This window comes from Apteryx mantelli, chromosome 24 (genome assembly GCF_036417845.1).
Source record: "Apteryx mantelli isolate bAptMan1 chromosome 24, bAptMan1.hap1, whole genome shotgun sequence".
Lineage (NCBI taxonomy): Eukaryota > Metazoa > Chordata > Aves > Apterygiformes > Apterygidae > Apteryx > Apteryx mantelli.
Window position 1 is genome coordinate 5,290,427 of NC_090001.1, and position 17,198 is coordinate 5,307,624.

Here is a 17,198-nt window from a genome sequence, read left to right on the forward strand (position 1 = left end):
CATGGCCATGGGGAAGCTGAATTTTTTGCCTAAGGTCAACAAGAGAAGAGCCGTGGTGGAAGGAAATGCCAAATGCTTCAGGCTGGAAGGGACCTCAGGTTGTCTCTAGCCCAACCTCCTTCTCACAGCAGGCTCAGCTATCAGCTCCAACCAGGGTGATGAGGCCTCCAGTCATTTAGGTCCATTCTGTACAAGCAGTCCTTCATAATTAAGTCTTGATTCATTCTCTCATTCTCCTGCCATGAATCCCTGTAAAAACTGGTTCATTGTGGGTGGCAGCCTTGAGTTGGGAAGCTGCTACGAATCACTCCAAAAGCCTTCCCTTCTGCAGGCTGAAGAAACTCGTTCCCTCAGCCTCTCCTCACAGGGCAAGTGCTCCAGCCCCCAATCACCTTGAGGACCTGCCACTGAAATCACTCAGAGTGATCAGCAGTGCTCTTCTACAGGGCCCCCAAATGGATGCAGCATCTAGATGTGCTCTAATGAGGCAGAGTAGAGGGGTATAATCACTTCCCTCCATCTCCTGGCTTTGTTCTGGTTCATGCAGGCCAGGATGCTGTGGCCTCTGTGGCTGCCAAGGAATGCTGCTGGCTCGCATTCAGCTCCCTGCCCACAAAGTCTCCCAGGTGCTTTTCCACTGAGCTGCTGCCCAGCCAGGGACTCCCCAGCCTCTATCGCTTCAGGGTGTTGGTCTATCGGATGTGCAGGACCTGGCATTTGTCGTGCTTGAATTTCACAAAGATCCCGATAGCCCATTCCTCTTCCCTGCTGAGGTCCCTCCAAATGGCAGCCCTCAAGCATGAGACTGCTCTGCCTGATGAGGTGTCATCTCAAATGTGATGAGAGTTGCCTCCTCCAGGTCACTGATGAACCTGTTAGACAGGTCAGGTGGCAGTAGAGACCCCTGCATACTCCACTTGTCAGCAGCTTCCAGGGAAAGAATGACCCCTTCCTGAAAACCCTCTGAGCTCAATCATCCAACCAGCTTTCTAGCCATCTGATTGTCTACCCAGCCTATCACAACACCTTTCTTGTATACAAGAATATTGTGGGAGACAGTGTCAAACACCTTGCTTAAAATCATGGTAAGGGACCTCCACTACTCTCTGCTCCTCCACAAGACAGCTCTTTTATCACAGAAGGCAATCAGGTTGGTCAGGAATGATTTCCCTTCACTTAATCTATGTGGACTGTTCCGAGTCACCTTCTTCTCCTTCATGTGCCCAGAAAGGTGATCCAGGATGAATCGCTCCGTGACACACTCCACACTCAAGTGAGGCAGAATGGCCTGCAGCTCCCCGCCTTGTCCTTGTGGCCTTTTTGGAAGATGGGCACAACATCTTCCTTTTTCTCGTCATTGGCACCTCCCCCAATCTCCACAACCTTTCAAAGAAGAGCCTTGTTGTCATAGTGGTCAGCCCTCTCAATGTCCTGACACCCTCCAGAAACCTCCTGCACTGCTTGCACTCTGCTGTGACAGGGGCATGAAATTCCCTGCATAAGAAGCAGGCCCTGTGATCCACAGGCTTCCTCACGTTGATTCAAGGAGATGCATCCACCTCCTCAGCCTAACTGAGTGGTCTGAAAGTCATGCTCACCCACAAGCTCTCAGCCAGCCCCTGCTCCATCCCAGGCAAGACCTCCATACATCTGAGCTGCCCCTTCACACTAAGGGCATCCTCCCGCCTCATCTTCCATGACAATCTCTCCTGAAGAGCTTATAGCCTGCCATCACAGCCCTCCACTGGTGTGAGTAATTCCACCACATTTCAGCTATTCCAGCCATGTGGCAGCATTGTGAAAGCTTGTGCATCTCCACCTGCTCCTGCCTGTGCCCCAGGCTGAAGACATTTGCGTGTATCTGGGCTGCAGAGCCTCAGCTATGGCACAGCTCCCTCTGCTTCCCTCCCTCAGCAGAGATATCATGGTATTGCTCTCCATTACCCACCTGTCCATGCTGCCCTTGTCCTTGCCCTTGGACTCTCTGGACAGGGAGGTTTCCAATGCAGTTCAGACACTGACCCAGTGGGTCCTGCCATGCAGACGTGTCCTTGACACTGAGGTGCCCAAGCCCTCTTCTAACGTGTACTCTGGGCACACATGTGGGGCTCTGGGCAATGCAGTGTGGGGGGCTGGGAATGAGCAGCTCTCTCTTCAGGACACCCCATCTTAGGACATACCACTGTTTCCTTGGAGTGTCCAGCTGGGCTGCACTCTGCCCTCCAGAAGGGCACAGATCCTCCATTGCGTCTTGGTGTTATCTAGGTGCCCCATGGAGAAGCCACCTCAATACTGAGGCCATGGAAATGCTGCTGGCAGGCTGCATGTGGGCAACTGGAGTGAGTCCAAGGTGCTCCTGGTTAGAAGGGGAGTGCTGAGATGTCCCTCAGATGCTCAGGGTAAGGGTGCTGAGTTTGTTGATTTGCACATTGAGACTGGCTTCCTCTGCCCTTACTGGTGTCGTTTCTTTTTAGGGTAACAGGAGTGCAATTGACCTCCACCTCTGCAGTGCGAGCACAGGGCAGCTGGGAACAAGACACATGGGCAGACCAGCTCTGCTCACTCTGCGCTAAAGCTATAGAGAATCCTTTTGTCTCTCAGGAACCACAGCTGGTCACTCTGAGTGCAGTAGCAATGCTGAGGATTTCTGTCTCCAAGAATCCTCCTCGGGTGTGACAAGGGCACTGAAATAAAATAAAATAAAAGAAAACAAAACAAAACAAATCCTTAAAACTCTTAATGAACTCCCATTGTTTGGAACTGGGAGTGAAGATGCTGAAAGCCCTTCTGCATGAGCAGTGGATTAAATCTGATTCAAAATGTGAATATAGAAGTTGAGTCACCCCTGCTCCCATGTACGCAGTGCTGTAGGTCAGGGCTGACTCCTCTGGAGACCACGGGCAGAGGCCCCTGCTCCTCACAGCAACCTCAGCCAGCGCTCCAGCCATGGAGCTCAATGACAGTCATGCTGAGATGGCAAGAGATAATGTGTGTGTATTTGGGGGAGGTTATGAGAAAATTTCCCGCAGAGAAGTCTCTCCTAACTTGTCAATGACTCTTCTTCCTCAGACAGTTCCCTCATCCGGAAGGGATCAAATGTCCAATAGCAGCTCCTTCAATGAGTTCCTCCTCCTGGCATTCACAGGCACACAGCAGCTGCAGCTCTTGCACTTTGTGCTCTTCCTGGGCATCTACCTGGCTGCCCTCCTGGACAATGGCCTCATCATCACAGCCATAGCTTGCGACCACCACCTCCACACCCCCATGTACTTCTTCCTCTTCGACCTCTCCCTCCTCGAACTTGGCTCCATCTCTGCCAGTGTCCCCAAATCCATGGCTAATTCCCTGAGCAGCACCAGGTCCATTTCCTGTTGGGGATGTGCTGCCCAGGTCTTTCTGCTTCTCTTCTTTTTCCCCCAGTGCCATGAGCGGAGTTTCCCTTTGTCTTTCTTGGCACTGACACCAAGGGAGCTCTGGTGAGTACAGGCGGGGTGAGACGATGGGTCCTGTGTCCATTAGGAGAGCTCAGCTTCCCTGGCCACAGTCAGGGTGTGATCTCACACCCCTCTTCTGCGAGGGTGGCAGCCAGGTGTCACTCTAGGCTGGTCCCTTCACCACACGTGCTCCATCGTTCACAGTGGAGTGGGAGTGGAGGGTCTGGATGCAGCAGGGCAGTCTGGACGCAGCCTGTGGGGACAGACCCTCTGCTCCTCAGGACCACCCTACTGCCATTACCACAGCCCACATTTCCTCACTGCAGCCTTTGCATGGGGGCTGCAGCCTTCCTGGAGACACCTCTGCCAATGGCAGCAGGACTTTCTTTTTTCAGGGCTTCTTTTCCTCACTTGAACACTGGCCTGCTGTGCTCTGCAGTGTGTATATGGCCTAAGCACTGTCGTTATGTGGTGGTGATGCATTCCTGTGAGCACCAAGAGAACCAGGCATTGGGCACCTTTCTGCCAGCACTGGCCTCCAGAATAACATTTCCATAATAAAAGGAGCTCTGCCCTGTGACGTGCCTGAACTCAGGCCTTTCTTCAAAGATGGGGCCAAAAATACACCCAAGGAACTGCACCACAAAAGGGCCTCTGCTCAGCTTGTGAACTCTGTGGGCTCCATAGGACGAGCTCAGAGTGCCAGAGTGATCTGTTCAGGAGCAAGGTCTGGATCCAGGGCTCATCTCTCAGTGAGCAGTGCCAGTGGAGATGCAGGCAGAGAGGGAGGGGGATCTGCTGGACACAAGAACAGGGGAGACAGAGAGTGACCGGCGTCATTGCGGGGCCTCCTCCCCTTTGCGGGAGAGCTGCTCCCATTGTTCTGGGACCTGGCCTGAGTTATGCTGTGCACATGCCTGTGCCCGGCCCTGCACCTCTCGGGTGCTGACCTGACCATGTCCCCATCCTGCTGACAAGACTCCCCATCTCTGCCTCAGACCTGCCCCCTCGCTACAGGCAAGAAAGCCTTGGCAAGGGAAGCTGGGATCTGAGCAGATCCCAGAGAAGGTTGTAGGTACAAAAGGTGACCGTATATCCCCACAGCAACTCTTGCCTGAAAGCCAATTCAAAGGTGTAAGGAGGGCTTCAGATTTCAGCCCCTACCCACGTAATACTGCACACAGACTCTTAGCTGAATGAAAAAGTGAGGGCAGCCACTTGGGGTCTGATTTGATGATGCACAGTTACGAGAGCAAGTGTTTCTGTATCCCAGCTCACGTGTTTAAGCACCGTTTGCCTCTGGGTTCCTGCTACAAAGAGGATGTTGTTGGGAGCAGCAAGAGTGGGGCTCCTCCATGTGGGAAGGGGAGTCGGGAGCCAGGGGTGCTGGCAAGGCAGGCAGGGCAGTGCCCCACCGACAAGAGGTGCCATCCCTCAGTACCCAGGGAAGAGGAGCAGAGGAGGTTTGGGAATGGTAACCGCGGTCAGGCACAGTCCAGCGATCTCCAGACAAGACTGTAGGGCTCCAAGCAGCCCTACTTTGTGCAGGAGGTTGGACTAGAGACCTCCAGAGGGCCCTTCCCACTGAAACTCCTCTGTGACTCCATGAATGGGAAGACACCGGGTACAGAGACAGGCTCTGTCTTTCCCACATGCTGTGATCCTGGCGGGTGAGAGGCAGAGCCCTTGTCCAGCCCCACTCTCCCTCGTCCTCCTCTGCCTCTGAGCAGGTGTCCTGCTGCCTGGCTGGGGCTGGATCCCCAATATGAGGAGAGGTGGGGATGGTCTGGGGCCAGGTAGCTCCTGCTTGCAGAGCTGGTTCCCACGGTGCCAGGAGAGGGGCCAGGGGCTGGGAGCAAGGGGGCAGCAGGCCAGGCAGGGGCAGGGGTGAGCAGGGATGTGGCAGAGGCCTCATGGAGGGGGCACAGCCAGTGCTGCTGCAGCACAGCAGCTGTCACCTTTGCTTCCCTTGCAAAAGGTTCTGCAGGGCTGCCAGGCAGGAACAGGCTGTTCCCCCGTCCCTGTGCTGCCCTCCCAGCAGGACGGGACATGTGAGGAGGGGCTTGGCCTGCCCCGTGATCAGGGCCAGCTCCCCGGGGCTGGCACAGCTTGGCCTGAGGCAGCTCCAGCTCCTTTGCCTCTACTCCAACATGGCTGGCACAGGGATGAGAGCTCCCCAGGCAGGGCAGAGCTACCCTGGCTGGGGCAGCATCAGGGGTGAGATGCAAAGGTGTCTGGCTCAGTGCTAGGCTTTGGAAAACTCCCTCATGCATCCCGAGAGGCTCCATCTGCCTCTTCCACCCTGCCCTGTGCTCCCCTCCCGTTGGACAAAGTGGAGCTCAGCATTGCCTGGGGACTCTCCTCCCCATGGGGAGCAGAGGGAGGGCCTTCACCAGCCCCACACTGCCTTTTCCACCCCCAGCCTTTGTACTTGCACTTGTGACCACTTGCCTTCACCACTGGAAGCCCATGAAAACCCCAGCACTCCTGCCCTCGAGCTGGCATCCAGCCTGAACCTGGAGCCTGGCTGGCCACAAAGGCACCACCTGTCCAGTGCACCGCCAGGGTGGCTTGGGAGAGGGCAGCTCCCCTCTGCCTCATTGGGGATGGGCATGAGGCTGGGCTGGGCACAGTATTTTCCCAAGGAGCTCCCTAAGGAGCCGCTATGGGTGATCTTGCACCTCTGCCCTGGCAGCAGCACCAGCTCTCAGGGTGCCAGGGGAAAGAGCACAGAATGTGGAAGGGGGACAGGCTGCCCAGGGGGAGCATTGAGACCTTGTCCGTGCACACAGGGATGGAGTGAGGAAAGCCAAAACTCAGCTGGAGATGGAACCAGGGACCTCGCACATGGAAAGGGCTGGAGCATTATTCAATGATTATGAAATGATCCCCCAGAGACTGCGGGATCCAAGCACCCGGCCCCTGCCCAGTCCGGGCTGGGCCCCCACAGCTGTTAGCAGACAGCTGTGCTCCCAGATCTGCTGGGGTCTGGTGCAGAAGAGCGACCATGCAAGGCTGGCCTTTTCCCCTCCATCGGGATATGGAGACCTGCAGGAGGATGGAGCTGGCCATGCACCACCCCACAGCTGGGGTGAGCAGCCAGCAGTGGAAAGGGGCGATGTGAGGGGCTGGTCCAGGACGATGGCCGTGGGGCAGCTTCCCCAGTGTGTCCATGCAACACAGGGATCACCCTGGGCTCTTCTCTTCTGCACCCTCCATGTCCTGGTGCCTTTCCCAGGAGACCTCCATTTGCCTGCAAGCACACTGGTGGGTGCTCCCACACTGCTGTTCACACACAGGAGCTGCCTGCTGGCGTTTTGCCTCTCCCAGGACCTTTCCAGCCCATCTCAGCAAATCCCCACCTCTCCCTACCTCCCCTGCCCTCTCCCCAGCCCACCCAGCAGAGCAGCCCAGGCTGAGGGTGGCCCTGCAGTAGTGTCCACCGCAAGGGGCTGCAAAGCTCTGGACACTTGCACCACAGCCCCATTTTCTTTCCAGGACAGCACCAGAGTCCTGGTCCCGGGGCTGCTCAGGCAGATCCTGCTGCCCCAGCGAGAGAGACGCCTGCCCCGAGCAGGTGCACACAGGAAAGGGTTTCTCTTTGTGTTCCTCCCCTGCACACACATGCACCCCTACTCCCCCCTGGATGTCCCTGATACCCAGAGAGCCTTTCGCCAGGGGAGTGTGTCTGTGCTGGCCTGGCTGGTCGTTCCTCCATCCCTCCCCTGTGCTCCCCACAGGGCCACAGACTGGCGGTGCTGCTCTGCAGAGTGAGCGGGCTGTGGGACCACAGGGTGACTGCACTGGCTGTGCTGGTCAGGGCAGACCCAGCTGGACCAGCACCATTGCGCCTGACCACCCCCTCCCAGGCTCTGTGGCTGTGCATGATGCTTGAAGCAAGCACAGGGCATTTCAAATGGCTCAGGAGGTGTTCACATGTGCCATTTGGCAGAATGAATGTGGGCTTTTTTTCCTTTTAGATGACACGAACCACTCTTGAGGCTCCCTTCCTGTGCCTGCTCGGTCCCCACTGCTTCGCCTGAGATTTCTGAGCTCTCATTCAGTGCATTCTTCGGTTTAGCCCTTTACCTTTGGGGGACTCCACTTGGGTTTGGGAGTCTCCACTCACTGCCCATCCCAGGCACATGCTGTCCCAGGAGATCCCCTGTGCTCTCGGGGTGGCTCCATATTCCCTTCCAGAACAATGGACATCTCTCACCAGCCCTGTAATATGGCAGACAGTCCCTGGGAGACACCATTTGACCACTCACCTGCTCCAGGGACACTGGGCACCCACAAGTTACAGCTGACTCCAGCCCTCCTGCCCAAACACATCACCCTATGAGCTCATGCCCCTTAGCCCATGGAAAAGCCAAGCACAGCAAAGGGCCTTTTCGGGTGCAATTCCCTGAGCGCATTCTTGGCTCCAGCTTGGGAAGAAGAGCCCAACCTTCAGGCATTGTCCTCAGGAAATCCCCTTTTATTGTAGAGATGCTGTCTGGGGGGCCTGCCCGGACACAGTGCTATGCAGATTTACAGAAGGTTTGCAGGCCAGTCAGATGGGCCCTGTGCTGCTGGAGAAATGGGATGAATTCCAGCATTTACAAACAGAATTATCACAGATAGAATGCCCAAAGCACAAGAGTTGCCCAGGTAAATTGGAAATCCCTTGTGAGGAGAGATGGGCAGCTTATTGCTGCTGAAGTAGTAGCAGTTGAACCAGTTTCTTCAGTGCGTCCTTGAGCTCCTTGTTCCGCATGCTGTAGATGAGAGGGTTCACTGTTGGAGGCACCACTGCATAGAGAAAAGCCATCACCAGATCCAAAGCTGGGGAGGAGAGGGAAGGGGGCTTCAGGTAGGCAAACATTGTAGTGCTGATAAACAGGAAGACCACGGCCAGGTGAGGGAGGCACATGGAGAAGGCTTTGTGCCGGCCCTGCTCAGAGGGGATCCTCAGCACAACTGTGAAGATCTGCACATAGGACAGCACAATGAAAACGAAACACCCAAAGAATAAACAAGCACTAATCACAATAATCCCAGCTTCCCGGGGGTAAGCATCTGAGCAGGAGAGCTTGAGGATCTGGGGAATTTCACAGAAGAACTGCTCCAGGACATTGCCTTGGCAGAGTGGTATGGAAAATGTGATAGCAGTGTGCAGGAGAGCATTCAGAAAACCACTGGCCCAGGCAGCTGCTGCCATTTTGACACAAGCTCTGCTGCTCAGGACGGTCCCGTAGTGCAAGGGTTTGCAGATGGCTGCGTAGCGCTCATAGGCCATGACAGTGAGAATAAAATACTCAGTTGGCAAGAAAAAGGTAAAATGAAACACCTGTGCAGCACATTCCCAGTAGGAAATGGCCCTGGTGTTGCTCAGGGAATTGGCCATGGATTTGGGGACAGTGGTGGAGATGGTGCCAAGGTCGAGGAGGGAGAGGTTGAGGAGGAAGAAGTACATGGGGGTGTGGAGGTGGTGGTCACAGGCTATGGCTGTGATGATGAGGCCATTGCCCAGGAGGGCAGCCAGGTAGATGCCCAGGAAGAGCCAGAAGTGCAAGAGCTGCAGCTGCCGCGTATCTGCAAATGCCTGGAGGAGGAACTCGTTGAAGGAGCTGCTGTTGGACATTTGCTGACGCTGGGCATGGGGGCCTGTCCAAGGAGGAAAAGACAGGGACAAATCAGAGCAGTCTTCTGGGAGACAAACCCTTTGCCTTTCTCATTGAACCTCCCACTTTTCCTCTCTCCTTTACCTTTGTTCAGCTCCCCGTCTCGAGCTCCGGTTTCTGCTGCCTGAGTGTGCCATGCAGAGCAGGGGCCTCTGCTAACGATTTCCAGAGGAGTCAGTGCTGCTCTGCTGGGGGGTGTAAATGGAGGAAGGTGACAACCATTTCCACTTCTTTGGTGGGGATAGGAGGGGGTTGGGCTGCATGAGCTGAGCTAAGGGGTCTCAGGCCCGTGTCCCAGTGGGAATGTCAATATACTGATGCCCAGTGTTGTTACGGTGAGCACAGGAGAGAGACCAGTAATGGGGATCACACTGGTATTGTGATTGAACTGATACTGCAATTGCTCTATTTTGCTAAGTGTAACTCACACTTGTATTGTGATTTCAGGATATTGCTGTGTCACTCTGCTAAATCAAAAATCCTGTGTAACGTCCAATATCTTCAAAGAAGTAAATGTTGATATTCAACATTACACCGTCCATGTGTGGAATAGCTAAAAGAACCTGGTCAGAGAGGATTGGACTGTGACAAGCTCTGCTGCCAGCTCTCTTGGAAAGGGAAGATCCTTGTGAGGCATTCATCTCCCCCAGCCTTACCCTCCTGAACACAGGTGTTTGTATCTGAAGCAGCCACACCAGCTCCCATTCTAGCAAGGCAGGGAAAGTCTCACATGAAGGCAGCGGGTGCCCGACCCTTGCTGGATGTCTCCGTTCCAATGCGATAGACCCTCTCCTCACACCAATTTACCATCTGCTCTTCCTCTGTAGTGTGAGTGGGGAGTGACTAGCTCTGATGTACGTGTCCTGCAGCAGATTATATCTACCCCTTATGTGGAAAGACTGTCCAATATTTTGGCACCTTTTTTCTCCGGAATATAATCTTCAGCAGAGGTGTCTGATTAGATATCGATTTAGCTTTTAGATACCTCCATCTCAGTGTGGGAGCATTCTTTGACGGGGCAGAAATCTTTGGCATTTCAACTGCTCTGAGGATGAGCATTTGTGCATCCCAAGAGGAAGAAAGGGCTCACCGTGACTTTGTACAGAGTCACGGGATGTGGTCTGTCCATGAGTCTTGCCCCTCATGGCCTTGCGCTTGCACCTCACTCACCTAAAGGACACTCACAGTCACAAGTTTCTCTCAGAAAGAAAGGGGACTGAGCTGAGAGCAGACAACTTCAGGTTTTAGGGGAGGATCTCCACATTCTTCTCTCTCAGGCCAGATATGGAGAGAGTGATGAAGAGCGTGACAAGGTCAACTAATTTGCCAACTCCTTGCATTGCATCTCCTGGAGCCGCGCAGGGTTCAGGGGGCTGGGGACAGCTTACTCCTACGCACACCCCTCTGTTGCACAACTTGCAGGGCAGCTGTCTGAACTGCAGCTGAAACTTCCCAACCCCAGGCAGCCCAAGAGAAGACCAGGAGCAGCAAGGACAGGAGGGCAAAGAAGGAGCAACACAGTGATGCTGCTGCAAAGGGAGGCAAGGAGAGAGACACAGATGGCCACTCAGGAAAGCTTTCATCTTCCCCAGCTGGAAATGCTACCTCATAGACAGCAATATTGCAGGGCAGTCGCTCTCAGCCCCTTTGTCGGGCAGCACGATATGGGCCTGTGGCAGGAGAGATGCCCCTCTCCTCTGCCGCAGGTCTGGCTGCAGAAGAGGTGGTTCATTTCCTGCACTCCATGGCTGTCAGGGCAGAGGATCTGCTGGGTGGGAGCAGAGCCACAGGGGACTGGCTCAGAGGAAGGTGTCTGCATCAGAGGGACTGACCATGACTTGCCCAAATCCTTCCTCCCATGGCGATTCTCTTTGCAGTTCCCTGTCATTCCCTGCCCATCTCGCTGCCTGGAGCTCTCCCTGCTGGCAGCTCCTTCTCTATCCCTATGTCTTTCCTCTGACAGTGCTCACAGACCCCATCCCACCCTCTGCACGCTCAGTTCTGCCCAACAGAAACCTACCAGGACAGGGCGCTGGGCAGAGGCATTGCTGTGCTCAAAGGTCCTGAGGAGCAGGTCAGAAAAACCCTGACAAGGCCATAAAGGGGATGCTGGTGCTGTCTGTAGGGTGAGGTGGGGTTGAAGGGGTTTGCTGAGCTTTCCAACAGTCCTAGTGATCTCAGAGAGGGAAGGTTTAAGAGTCTCAGTTCCCTGACAAAGCACAAAACTCTTTCCTGTTTTCCCCCTCCCCACATTAGGGAACTCAAAGCACACAGCCTAGAAGGAAAGCTCCTTCCCTTTCAAGTATCCCCTGCCTTGACCTTCCTTTTGAAAATTGCCCTCCAGAAATGTCCTCAGGGTGAGCTGGAGCTGTGAGCAGCCCTCACCCACGCACCACCCTCTCCACAGCACACTCTGCCTGCCCTGACAGACTCTCTCCTCCCACCCAGAGCTTCTCCCCGCAGCGCTGTGGGGAGTTTGCTGGGCAGGCTGAGTGCTGACCCTCGCAGGCAGCAGACTCACTGCCCGGGGCACACAGCACCCTGGGGTGCAGGAACACTGCTCTGAATGACAGCCCTGGCTAGACCTGTGGCACACCCTGGCTTCACACCCATGCAGCTCTCCCTGGCAGAAGGCAGCAGGACACCCTGTCCCTGGCATGCTGTGGCAGGGAATCCCCTCCTCCACTCTGCGGAAGCCAGGAGAGCATTCCTCAAGAAAACTCTTCATTATGGGCTGGGTTTAGAAGACCCCTCCAGCAACAGCAGTAGCATTGCCCTGCAGCCAGAGGCTTACTGTGCAAAGGGCTGTGAAGATTCCTCCCACAAGGAGCTCTCCTCTGGCCTCCCACTCCACACTCCCTTTCACTTCTCTCTGCCTTCTCTCATGGATGTCAGCAAGAGCAGGCAGTGCCCAGAGCCCTGCTGCTCTTGACAGGGGAGCTGCTCCTGCAAAGAGTTATCTCCCAGCAGTGCTGCCACCTTGCCAGGTGCTCTCTCCATCCCAGGAGCCTGCCTCTGCTCAGCAACAGTGGACAAGCAGAAGGCGTGAATTTCTCTGTCCCTTGTGCTTCCTCCTCCTCGGACACGGTCACTGAAGTAGACTGAAAGAATCACCTCTGGGCCTTTTCTCAAGAGTGGAGAGAGACCCATTGCAGCATTGCAATTTGTCTCATCAGAGGATGGTCATCTAGGACACATGGAAATGTCCCACTCTGGAAGACCCTATTCCCATCTCTTAACTAGGCAGGACACCTAGAAAAGGGCAAGAAGGGATTTCAATGATCCATAGCTCAGGTATTGCTTCAGACGCGTCAATCTGTGCTTCTCATGCTGGTTTAGAAATCCCTGGGATGGAGTGGGATTCAGAGCCCTTCTGCGCACTCCACAAACACACGGGAGGTGGGATTCCTCTTTCACAACCTGGAATGTGCACAACAAAGATGTCGGCATGCGAGCTCCCTCTCTAAGCTCCCATGATAATCACTGGAGAGGGAGGGGAGTAGCCAGCTGCCCACACACAAACACGTGGTGACATCTGAAGCGAGAGAGGTGGTCCAAGGCATATGCCAATGTCTGCTGGCTCTGATGGAGCAACCATGAGACCCACATCCTTCTAGAGAATTAGGTGGTGTCCAGGTGCAGAATCTCCTTGGCCATCTGAAATGACACGAGATGCCTAATACTGCCAGAGCTCCACACATTCGGAGGCTGAGGCACAAGCAGATCCCTACACTGCAAGCAGTTCATGTCATTCAGTGCAGGTACTAGGTTCAGTGATGCCTGGGGTGTCAAGCACAACCATATGTCTCCAGCAGATACCGCATGGGACCTGCCTGTGTCCAAACAACTGAATCCCACTTCTGTCTTTAGGTGAAGTCCATGCCCTCTACATCCAAGTGTGCAGCATAGAGCTGCACATCACACCAAGGGCTCTACTCACGTCCCTGCACGCTTAACACCTTCTAGCTCTCCTCTCCCTGAAGCTCTTCCCACTCCCACATGATATGAACAGGGACTGTGCTAATGATATCCACAGCATGGCTGCATGGCAGGCTGTGCAGGCCCAAGAACTTTCTCAGGGGCACCTTCTCCTTCCTGGACATCGATTCACCTCCATCAAAGGCCCCATGGTACTGCAGAGGCAGCTCAGGCAGCAAACCCCTCTCCTGACATTCCTGCACAGCCCAGCTCTGTTTCTCCCTGGCCTTGCGCACTGTAGGCCTTGCTCTCTTAGCAGGAACCTCCTTTCACCACTACCTATGTTTCACCAGACTGCAGTGCTCTGATGGCATGCTACAAGCTCTTCAGGCATGACTGTGAGGGCAGATGATGGGGGGGGATGGCCTCTGTGCAAAGGGGCACCTGGGATTCATGGAGCTCTTCTAAGGGAAGGACAAGGTGCTGGATGGGAAAAGGTGAGTGAGCATGGGAGTAAGGATGACCTTGCGATGGGGGTTACAGTTCACCCGATCAGGGCGAGGAAGTGGACGCAGGCTCCTTTAAGCAAGCTGAGGAAGTCTGTGGCACACAGGGCCTGCTGCTTATGGAGGGACTTTAATCCCCCTGGCATGCAGTGGAAGGGCAAAGCGCAGGGTGAAAGCAGTCCAGGAGGTTTCTGCAGGGTGTCACGGACACCTTCTTAGCACAGCTGCCAGATGGGCTAAGAAGGGCGATGCTCTCCTGCATCTGGTACTTGCAAACAAGGAAGAACTGATCAGGGAGGTGATCATCAGTGGAAACGCTGGCTGCAGGGACCATGAAATAGTGGAGTGTCACATCCTGAAGGCAGGGAGGAAGGACAGCAGCAGAGTACAGACTCGGGACTTCAGAGGAGCAGACTTTGGCCTCTTTGAGGACTGCTGGGGGATCCCACGGGAGTGAGCTCTGAAGGGCACAGGAGCTCAGGAAAGCCAGCAGGCCATTAAGAACCATATCCTGGGGTGCATCAGGAAGAGTGTTGCCAGCAGGTCAAGGGAGGGGATCCTCCCCCTCTCCTCAGCCCTGCTGAGGCCACAGCTGCAGTACTGTCTCCAGTTCTGGGCTCCCCAGTACAAGAGAGACATGGTACTACCGGAAACAGTCCAGCGAAGGGCTACTAAGATGATGAGGGGACTGGAGCATCTCTCCTATGAAGAAAGGCTGAGAGAGCTGGGCCTGTTTAGCCTGGAGAAGAGAAGACTGAGAGGGGATCTTATCAACGCGTGCAAATATCTTAAGGGACGTTGACAAGAGGATGGGGCCAGACTCTTTTCAGTGGTGCCCAGCGACAGGACGCGAGGCAACGGGCACAAACTGAAACACAGGAAATTCCATCTGAACATGAGGAAATACTTCTTGACTGTGAGGGTGACAGAGCACTGGAATAGGTTACCCAGAGAGGTTGTGGAGTCTCCTTCTCTGGAGATATTCAAAAACCTGCCTGGACGCAATCCTGTGCAAGGTGCTCTAGGTGACGGTGCTTGCGCAGGGGGGTTGGACTAGATGATCTCCAGAGGTCCCTGCCAACCTCTACCATTCTGTGATTCTGTGATTCTGTGATTCTGTGATTCTGTAATTCTGTGAGCACCACCCACCAAGTGCAAAGATGGTCCATATCAATACGCAGTAAAACCAGTAGACATCTCAGCACAACAGCTGGACTAAACAGTGTATTGTTGTCAAGCTAAGTCGGGTTGGTGTTTGGGAAGCCAAAGTTCCTCTAGGACAGACACTTGCAGGGAACATCAACGTGTCACAGAGGAGTGATGCACTTCACTCGTAAGTGGGAAGCAGCACTATGTTTATTGAGGTAATAAGATGACTTAACAAAATTCAATCATAAATAAGAATGATTTAACGAGGTTCGATTGGCAAGGTTCACTCAGTTATTTCCTGCATGAAGGAGAGGGTCAGATACTCATGCAATGGAGACCCTCCCGTTTAGTCACTAGGTTCAGAAAGGACCCCCTTGCTTTCTAAACTCCCTCACAGAGGAGCCTGGGTGTGGCTGGATCCAATCGTAGTCCCAGACTTGGTCAACGGTTCATGTCTAAAGGAGTGTGTGCACAATTAATCAGAGGTATAACTCAGCAAAGTTTCGTGAGGTTTTGAAGTGTTTCAGCATGCTATTAAGCTCTTACTGAGGATCTATCGCGGGTAAGGAATCTTTCAACCTCGAGGAGGAACCTTGAGAGGCGTCCCTGCTCAAGAGGAGGTTCTGCAGTGCAGCCTGCTGCCGTGCAGGAGAGCTCAATGGGCTATGGGCTGCCCCCTAGTTATGAGAGGGGGGAAGATGATTGACTTATAGTCATATTTGCATGCTAGATGGGTCTTAGTTGGCGCACGCTCAATTAGCCCCTGCATACATGCTCTTTACAGGGAGGTCAGGTTCTTTGTGGTTGTGAGGTCATTGGTGTCTCAATATCTGATAGAGCAGTGCTGGTCATGTAGTTGCTGTTTGCATTTGTGTGGTCACTTGTGCCTCAGTGCCTGATAGGCCAGAGCTAGGCGCGTGGCTGCTGATTGTGGTTGTGAGGTCACTTGTCGCTCAGTGCCTGATAGGCCAGAGCTAGGCCCATGGTTGCTGTTTGCGGTTGTGAGGTCACTTGTGCCTGATAGGCCAGAGCTAGGCCCATGGCTCCTCTTTGTGCGTGTGACATCACTTGTGCCTCAGTGCCTGATAGGCCAGTGCTGGTCACTGTTAGGGAAACTGTTCAATCCAGTGTCCTTAACAGGGTTCTAGTCTAGGTTTCTGCTTTATCCAAGAGATATAATAATAATTCTTTATAAGATCATTTTATCAATATTACGGCTCAAGCTGGGTGCCTCCCCGGGTGGCCCCTGAATGGAAAATTCCCTGGGTATTTATACCCCTACAGCTTAAGTTCTTTGTCCATTCTCCAATTTTTTGCACCAATGATTGATTGCTCAACAAGTAGTAGCTTCTTCGTTCCTGGCTGGTTTCCCCATTGTCTCCAGGCGGAGTCATGGTACTCACTAATCATTGCTGAAGCTCTTTTGTTACTTCCTTATCTCCTTGTTCCCTCCTTGTGTCAACTGGCTCAAACAATTTAGGGAAAAGTTCAGTGATGTGCGGCCTTAGGCTTCAGTAAATTTAGCTACTAGCGCTAAGCAAATGCTATTACAGCCAACAGTCCCATCTTTTGTTTTTTGTGGGCATCCCTGCCCTCCTATAACTGTTGCTCTTCAAGCATTCTCCACTATCCTTGCATAGAACGCACTACCACATTTTGTAAGCAATCACATACACGGGTAATAAACCAACATGCCAATAACAGTGTGATTATTACTGGCAAGAATATCTTAATTAGGGAACCTTATAGGCTGCTCAGCCCTGAGGAGAGTCCCCAGCTGGTGAACAGATTACTTATCCATTCACCCTCTAGGGTATGATCTTGTGTTCCTTGGTAGATGAGGGTTTGAGCTACCTCTTTTGGTGCGACCATGTTCTGGGGCTTGGGTGGCTTTTAGTTCTAATTCTAGCATAATCTCAGGCTCCATTACGGATGATTTGGAATGGCCAGCCGAATAGTAAGTAAGCTTATTAACAGCCTCCTCATTTTGATAATTTGAATAGAGTCATTAGTTAGCCCATAAAGTTAATGCACGCATTCTAGCCTCTATAGCCTGGGGTTGATGTAATGGGCAGGAACAACACCAGTTAATATGCCCCGCCGCCCCTGGCCTAGTTACACTTCCCCAGCTCCAACCTTGAGGGTTATTTATCCACTGGCCTCAGTAACACTGGTCACATCAATGAGGGTCACAAGGATCACAATTATTACATGTCACCCAGAACCACCCGTGTTTTTGAAATCTCGGTCCTTCCCCCCTCGGAGCAGCATTCGGGAGGAGGGCACTCCTGTAAGGGTGATGACGACACCATTGAGAGCAATGTCCTTTGTTTACGCTCTGAGATGGTTGGCTCGGCCAAGCATCCGGCGACCCACGTGTCCACGTGGCCCTAGAAAGGAAACAAGAGTGGCACGTACTGGGAATTCCTTCAGTTTTTGGGAACTGGAACAGCTTTATCTTCCAGGGTAGAGGTCCTGCTCCCCTGGGAAGTTGGTAAATTCTTGACATGGGAATGATGGATCCA

The 17,198-nt window shown here is 53.6% G+C and overlaps 1 protein-coding gene across 1 annotated transcript; it reads right to left on the reverse strand.

Moving 5' to 3' along the window:
• Positions 1-8,124: 8,124 nt before the first annotated feature.
• On the reverse strand, positions 8,125-9,060 carry LOC136994084 (olfactory receptor 14J1-like). Its single transcript, XM_067310336.1, has one exon. It carries the CDS (start codon positions 9,058-9,060, stop codon positions 8,125-8,127), a length of 936 nt encoding a protein of 311 aa, XP_067166437.1.
• Between the last annotated feature and the right edge of the window lie 8,138 nt (positions 9,061-17,198).

What these genes read in the sequence shown, in the direction of transcription:
- LOC136994084 (XM_067310336.1), bottom strand. Translation starts at nt 9,060, where the DNA reads ATGTCCAACAGCAGCTCCTTCAACGAGTTCCTCCTCCAGGCATTTGCA.